Consider the following 8,286-nt stretch of genomic DNA (forward strand, 5'->3'; position numbering starts at 1 on the left):
TAAGTTTGGGGGGATTTGATAGGTGCGTTAATCACGCGTAAAACTCCTATTTCCCGAACCAAAAACCGACGAGTCCTCAAGTATTTTAATGGTTTTAGTAGGTTTTTGAGTAGTTTCAGGTTCAAAAGAGCAATAGAGCGTCTACAACCAATTTCGTGGAAAAAGGACGGGATTTGGAGACAAAACGGTCGAAATAGAGTCAAAAAGCACAAGCAATGAAATTGGCGACAACCGCGCGCCGCGCACCCTCCCTCACGCGCCGCGCGATGACAGACTTCGAGACCGCGCGCCGCGCCTCGGCAATAGCGCGCCGCGCATCCCGGGAACGCAAACATGAAAATGCACAGAGTCTTATGCGCGCTCCGCGCATAAGCTGAAATCTGGACCGCGCGCCGCACGCTCTTCGGGTTTTGACGGACTTACTTTCCGTTTTTGATGTTTTTGGGCGAATTAAGCCATTCCAAAGGCCCAATATGCTCCGAAAATCACCCCTTGACCTATATATTAGACTCTAAGCTCTGAAAACACAATCTTCCTTTTTGTTTTAGTTTCTCTTTTATTGTTTGGTTGTTCTTGAGAGCTTTTGAAAGAGGAAACAACGTTCTTCAACGGAATTGACAACCCGACGAGTTCTCCTTCTCCGAATTCAATCGTTCTTCTTTCTTCCCTTTCTTTTATTTATTTTATTACTCTAAATTATTGTTGAACATCAATTTTATTTAATATGAATTCTGTGTTGGTTTCAATCTTTATTTTAGTGCTTTTAATTATTCTGTTTTGTTTAGCGTTGATTATGAATTCCATTAGAGGCTAAGTTTCTTTTGGGGTTGCGATGTAGCCGGGATTGATAATGGTTGGGGGGCTTGTTAGGGTTAGATAATTATTGTTTGCTTCATTATTATGGATTGCTTGATATGAATTGTTCCTTATGCTTTCTGATGCTTGATCACCATTAGAACTGTTATCTAGGATTGTTTAGCTACTCGAGAGAGAGTAAATAATCGTGTTTTTGTTCATGTCGTCATAGTTGATCCTAGGTTATAAACTCTAGGCAATTTATGTAATCGTTTGAACTCTTGTTTCATTGCGTGTGATTGTTTTAATAGGATTAGATGCCGAGAGGATAATAATCCGTCAATTGCATAGGTTTGCTAGAACACTCGAGAGAGGCTAGTGAATAATTTTGATAGAGTGAGATTAGCATCCATAGGAGTAGATTTTGTTGTTCGAGCCCGAAACCCCCGTCCTAGTTAGTTCCGGTGAAATCGTGACCCCTACCTTCTCTTCTTGTAAAACTCGTATTTAACTCTTTGCTTTAGTTTTATTGTTGCTTTTGTTACAACCATCTTCTTAATCTTACTTGGAATTAATTAGCATCAAGTTTCAGAAAATCGCTAGAGTAACTAGTCTCTGTGGGATCGATATCCGTTACTTACGTAACACTATTACTTGTTCGATACGTCCACTTGCGTGCTAATTATAAAAATATTGCAACATAAAGTATAATTATATTACACTTTTTAGAATGTATTTGTGTGATAGCATAATAGATTCTTACATATGCTTAGCTTCTTATGTATATTTGTATATATGTTTTTTTTTATCATTGAGTAATAATGTCCTCCTTAAAAAAACGTATTTTTGTGGTAAATATTTAAAATAATTAAGATTTCTTTTGAATTTTAAGGCTGTTAGTTATACAAAAATATCACTACGTACCTTTCAGCAACATTAATTGAGTAATCTTGAAGAAAAGCATTTATATTTTATTTTCTCTAATCCATCTTGAATTCATAATTTCATGCAAAAAAAAAATTAGGCTTATTCATTATAAATTAATGTAATGTTGGAATCTATATCTACATTTTTTGGAAGTATTAGCTGTAGGGTTGTAAATGGAGCGAGTTGTATTGCACATGTTTTATGCATGTGATACGTGAATCTTAAACCGATTAAGAACGTACCGAACTAATTTGTATATATGCTTGTGTTTGTAATAAAAAATTTATCATGGAAATGGAACATATATGTTAGTCAAATATAATTTTTGTCAATCAGTGAATAGAAAGTATAATTATATTACACTTTCTAGAATATATTTGTGTGATAGCATAATAGATTCTTATATATGTTTAGCTTCTTATATATATTTGTATATATGTGTTTTTTTTTTTTATCATCGAGTAATAATGTCCTCCTTAAAAAAACGTATTTTTGGGTAAATATTTAAAATAATTAAGATTTATTTTGAATTTTATGGCTGTTAGTTATACAAAAATACCATTACGTACCTTTCAGCAACATTAATTGAGTAATCTTGAAGAAAAGCATTTATATATTATTTTCTCTAATCCATCTTGAATTCATTATTTCAACAAATAATTGGCTGCGTAGCCATCTAAAACACTAGCAATTTCGTTTTAGCCAACCATTCGTTAATTTCCCGTAAATAGTCATCTTCCCGTAAATAAATCCACATGGCTATTTACCATTAATTAACAAAATGTGGGCTAAAAATAAATTGCTTATTTTCAGGAGGCTATTTAGCTTAATTACCCTTATTTCAATGCGAAAAAAATAGGCTTATTCATTATAAATTAATGTTGTTGGAATCTATATCTACATTTTTTGGAAGTTTTAGCTGTAGGGTTGTAAATGGAGCGAGTTGTATTGCACATGTTGTATGCATGTGATACGTGAACGTTAAACAGATTAAGAACGTACCGAACTACAATTTCTCTATAAATACAGGTCTGGTTATCCAACATGGTCTTCAACCAATTTCAAAGCTAGCTTGAGAGTTGGGATTACTTTACCCGTAATATTCTCTAAGAGGGCTACGGAAATGGAGGTGACTAAGGTACCCAATTATAATTTAATTGAATAAAGTTGTGCGTTTTCTTTTCACTACTTTGTTACTGGTTATCTGTCACATATTCTTAGTTGTATATTTTCCATGTCCTAGAAAAGCGTTGCGGTGGGACGATGGGGAACAAGAAGTGGGACAAGCGTTGCGGTGGGACCATGGGGAACAAGAAGTGGGACGCAGTGGGACGACGGAGATAGCTTCGATGGTGTAACAAAAATCACAATAAGGTCTAGTAGTTGTATCGACGCCATTACTGTGACCTACATAAAAGACTACAAGCCGGCCACCGGAGGAGAGCATGGAGGCGATGGGGGTGACAAAAAAGAGGTTGATACCATATAATTACTATCCACACTTAGAACTAGGGGAGACATATTATTACCTAAAAAAAAAAAAAAAATTGCTTATAACTTATACATGTATTGTTTCAGATGGTACTGGACTTCCCAGATGAACAGATAACTGAAATCAGTGGGTACCTAGGCACATTTGCGGGTGTGAAGGTGGTGACGTCACTCAAATTCACGACCAACAGAGGACAAGTCAAAGGGTTCGGCAGAGAACAAGGCACGCCTTTTACTCTTCCCATCAAACATGGCCGCATTGTTGGCTTCTATGGAACCGGCGAAACCTATATAACTACCATTGGGGCTCACATCTCCCCGCCCCTCTGATTGTCCTCCATCCATCCACGCCTTTGAATTATATATAATTGAACAAATAAGATCTCTCCGTGAGATCACTCCGTGTTTCATTATGTTTCATACGTTTTAATAATCCTTTGGCTTCGAATGCTCATACTTTCGACGTCGATATGGGAGGCACCCCCACTGTGGTGGCCGCGCGCCTTGAGCAATAATAAAAGTTTTCTGTTTTGGTGTCTCAGAAACTATGGCCCACATCTACATAAAACAATATCCTTCCCACATGGGCACTTAAGCATTATACGCTATTGTAAACTAGCCATAATTTTCTAATTTTTAAATGAATAGCCATTGGGACTATTAAATATTGATAGAGCATTGCTATTTCACACCATCCCGAATTTGGACTATCCATACAACATGTGACAATCGGACAATTTTAAATAGTTCTTTTGGTGTTTATTACTTTTGGTGGGGTAGTCGTGTCAGTCGTGCATCGTGTCAAAACTCATTTCCGATATTGATAAGATGACTATTAGGCCCTTCCTAATTTTTTAATAAAAAATAATTATGACAAAAATGAATAAAGTAACGTCAAATTAATAGCTAATAGAAGTCAAATAGTCATTCCTTATCCAAGATTTTGTGACTAATTAAATAGAAAAGGCTATCAGACTAATTGTTTAATCCACACGGCATTCAAATTTATATACTATTATATTATCAAAATTGGCTTGTTAATTAATAAATACAACTTTTGTGAAATCCCAAATTTTAAGCTTAATTAAAAAGCTAAAATTTTGGTGTTCGAGTGACGTTAATTTTTTTTTTTTAATAAAGTAGTAGTGGATGATTTTTTTATGTGGTAGTTTTTGAAATTTTAGTTTTTATGTGTGTTTTGGTGTATTTTTTGAATATTAATATACTTTTTAGATTATAAAATATGGATATAATATATACACTACAACAAATACAACATTTACCGACGATTTTTTTCGTCGCTAAAAACCCCATAATCGTCGCTAAATCTCTTTAGCGACGATTTTAGCGACGATAATACTCGTCGCTAAATGTGCGTGCCTAAATATATTTAGCGACGATTTTTTCGTCGCTAAATAATTACCGACGATATTAGCGACGAGACAATTGTCCCTAAATGTCGTGACGAGAAGTTTTTTTCCATTTTGAAACAGGAAATTAGCGACGACTTTGTCGTCGCTAATTCACGCGAGAAAATTTCCCGCGTGAATTAGCGACGAGAAAATCGTCGCTAATTTCGTCCCTAATTATTTCGTCCCTAATTTTTTTTTATTTTTTTCGTCGTTAATTATTTTTTTTATGAAATTCTAAAATGAAAAATCAAATAAAAACTAAATTATATTATCCAAATCAAGAAATAAAAACTAAATTATATTATCCAAATCAAGAAATAAAAACTAAATTATATTATCCAAACCAAGAAATAAAAACTAAATTATATTATCCAAATCAAGAAATAAAAACTACTCGCGACGTTTTTTTTGTCGTCCCGCCGCTCGTTTTCCTCCTCCTCGACGTGAAACGCTCTTTTGCTGGCGCTGAAGTTCTGCAGGCTGCGGCGTCGGAGTAGACTGACTTGGTCCGCCGGGCGTCGTCTGCTGGCTGGCGTCGGGAGTCCTCTGATGGCCGCCCGTCGGAGTGTGGACGTCGCCCGTCGGAGTCTGCTGGTTGGCCGGAGTCCTCTGCTGGCCGCCCGTCGGAGTGTGGACGCCGGCCGTCGGAGTCTGCTGGCTGTGGGATGACGGAGCCTGCTGCGAACTCTGCGAAAATTGGGACATGAACGAGCTAAGGTTGAGGCCGGGCACCTGACTCTGTATTGTCTCGGCGAACGCGGCGAGGGTCGATGTCAACACCTCATGCGAGACATATCCTGGTTGCGACGTCCCAGCCTCCGAACCGTAGACTTCGGCGACTTCAGCCGCCATCCGTGCTCCCTGTGGCACCAAACGTCCGACGCCGGTCAAGTGATCAGCCCGCGAACCCATAATATCGCAGATCGCCTGCTGCTCTAGGACGGAAATATCGACGTCCGCTCCTTGTTGCTCAGCCTCCGCTCACAACGTGTTGAACCTAGCGACCAGTCGATCCTGATATAATTAACTAGTTAGTATGTATTAATCGAAAAATAAGAAAAATAAATGTAAACTTACATAACGTGCGGAGGCTTCAGGAGTCAGCCACTCGGACTTGTCAGACTGATGTTGGCGCTTGTAGTTCGCAAACAAGCTCTCGAAAGCGCCTGTCTCGGCGCTCTTCTGCATGTAAACAAAACTTCAAGTGTTAGATAATTTTAACGATTTGATGTATCATATAAACATAAAACTTACATTCTTCATGCGGTGGGTCGAGAACCCAATCGTCCCCTGTCGAGTCTTCGTCTTCTTCTTCGCGCGATTCGCCTTGTTCTTCGCTTGAATGGCCTGTAATATAAGTAACCGTACACGTAAAGAACAAATCGTTTAATAAAAGGGTAAACACATATTTAACGTAAATGATTTGATTACCTTAAATTCATCGCTCGTATATTGTTGTATCAGCGTCTCCCATTCGGTGTCGAGCTTAACGGTCCTCGGTTTCAGCGACCGCGCCACCTGTACGCTGCTCTTGCAATCGATGTCGAACCATGACCGCAAGGTATGCCTCCAATCGCGAAGATGAGTCTTCGCGTCTCGAATGATTGCCGCATCGACAATCGCCTTCTTCTTCCCGGTTGCATCACCATCGACTCGAATGTCGTACTTGTCTCGAATCGCTGCTCGGATCTCGGCCTCCTTCGTCGGCCCCACGTTCGTATTCGTCCATCTTGGGACCGTAGGCGAGATCTTGTCTCGAACGACCAACCCAAGCGTGTTCCGGATCCATCTCGCGCTCTGGCTGCAAGAACGACTGAAACTCCTCGTTATAAACGACGACTTCCTTCACCCCGGGGCGCCGTGCACGCTCAGATCGAAGGCCGACCATCGGCCCACGCACGGCCGGTTCGATATGCTCGTCTTCTTCTTCGACGCCATCACGTACGGGCGCCGACTGGCAATAATTCGGGAGACGGGCTAAGAAGTCATCCCCGCCTCCGCTGCCTCCAGCTCCAGTAGCCGCAGCCATCTGAAATTCAAAACAAAATACGATCCTACCGAAATTTCGGCAGAACCTCCCCTACAAACTTAACAACCCGGCATCAGCCTTTAACTTTAAAACTTGCATAGAAACATCCTAAAACTAACAATAAATCCAACCTCAGTGGTTCGATCATTTTTAAGTCTATAAACAACTAATTAATTTCACATTTTTAGTCATTTCTAACAAAAATTAAATCCAATTTCAATTTCAATCCATAATCAATTAATTAATTTCACATAAACTACCTAATTTTCGTTAAACTAATTCATTAATTTAAGTTTGTTACCTTTAGAGAATCGGTTAGTAATTACCTTTAAACTAATTCGTTAAATTACCTTTAATTCATTAATTCATACATAAACTACACAAACTTAAACCATTTTAAATTTTCTAATCGTAATTAACAAAATTACATTTCCTAATTTATTAATCTCTAATCTACTATACTTATATACATAATTAATCTCTAATCCTAATTTACAACTAATTTAAATAATTTATATTACCTAATATAACTAATTTTTATAACTAATTTTTATACATAATTTAAATTACCTAAATTTCATACAATTCCATTTATTTATAACTAATTTAAATAATTTAAATTACCTAATATAAATAACTATATACTAATTAATACAATTCCATTTATTTATATAAAGTTATATATATATATATATATATATAAATAACTAATATATATAACTAATATATTAATTATATAAATAACTAATAAATATATATATATAAAGTTATAAAATAAAAAAAATAAAAAATAAAAAACTTACCGGCGGGGATCGTGTGGACGACGAGGACGGTGGACGAGGACGAGGAAGAGCAGCGCTAGCTGCCGGACCGGGGCGGACGAGGACGAGGACGGCGTCGGTGGTGGAGCGGCGACGGCGTCGGCGGCGGAGCTGCAGACAGGAAACTGTGAGGAGAGAGAGAGATGTGAGGAGAGAGAAGTGAGGAGAGAGAGACTTACCGGGGCATCGACTGCGTCGGGGCGGCACACGGCGGAGGAGGCGCACGGCGGAGGAGAGAGAGAGAGAGAGAGAGAGAGAGAGAGAGAAGTGAGGATTTTAGGGTTTGGGAGCGAATGAGGGGTCTCGGTCGCGATCTGGTATTTAAAGACATTTAGCGACAATTTAATCGTCGCTAAATGTCGTTAAATTTCGTAGCTAAATCAACTTAAATTTTCAGTTCATAAACCAGGAATTTAGCGACGATTTTCTCGTCGCTAATTGATTTTTACACATTTAGCGACGATAAAATCGTCGCTAAATCATTTCATTTAAATTATTTTGGGGGGATTTTTCCCTCTTTGAATTTCGTTAAAATTCGATATTAATTCGAAACTATTAGCGACGATAATACCATCGCTAATTGTTTCCCCGCGAACTTAGCGACGAATATAAATAATTAGCGACGATTAATTCGTCGCTAATTATTTTTGCCGCCAAACTTTAGAAGTTTTGGCACCAAATAATTAGCGACGGCTTTATCGTCGCTAAAAGGGTGATTAGCGACGACAAATTAGCGACGATAAAGTCGTCGCTAATACTTCCGTCGCTAAATGTCATATTTCTAGTAGTGATATATATATATATATATATA

General features: G+C 38.0%; 2 protein-coding genes across 2 annotated transcripts; one reads left to right on the top strand and one right to left on the bottom strand.

Annotated features, from left to right (window-relative positions):
- The first annotated feature begins 2,786 nt into the window (after window positions 1–2,786).
- LOC149393235 (jacalin-related lectin 19-like) lies at window positions 2,787–3,751 on the top strand. The gene is made up of 3 exons (XM_089617458.1): window positions 2,787–2,860; window positions 2,966–3,196; window positions 3,301–3,751. The coding sequence occupies exons 1-3, from the start codon at window positions 2,846–2,848 to the stop codon at window positions 3,541–3,543; spliced, it is 489 nt and encodes a 162-aa protein (XP_089473584.1). The 5' UTR covers window positions 2,787–2,845; the 3' UTR covers window positions 3,544–3,751.
- Window positions 3,752–5,552: 1,801 nt separating this feature from the next.
- Window positions 5,553–7,662, bottom strand: LOC149393236 (uncharacterized). The gene is made up of 5 exons (XM_089617953.1): window positions 7,655–7,662; window positions 6,057–6,426; window positions 5,880–5,972; window positions 5,703–5,807; window positions 5,553–5,622 (listed from the first exon to the last, which is right to left on the bottom strand). The coding sequence occupies exons 1-5, from the start codon at window positions 7,660–7,662 to the stop codon at window positions 5,596–5,598; spliced, it is 603 nt and encodes a 200-aa protein (XP_089474079.1). The 3' UTR covers window positions 5,553–5,595.
- Window positions 7,663–8,286: the final 624 nt, after the last annotated feature.

The sequence above is a fragment of the Urtica dioica genome, chromosome 6, assembly GCF_054948205.1.
Source record: "Urtica dioica subsp. dioica isolate 48M chromosome 6, U.dioica_male_clone48M_v1_H2, whole genome shotgun sequence".
NCBI lineage: Eukaryota > Viridiplantae > Streptophyta > Magnoliopsida > Rosales > Urticaceae > Urtica > Urtica dioica.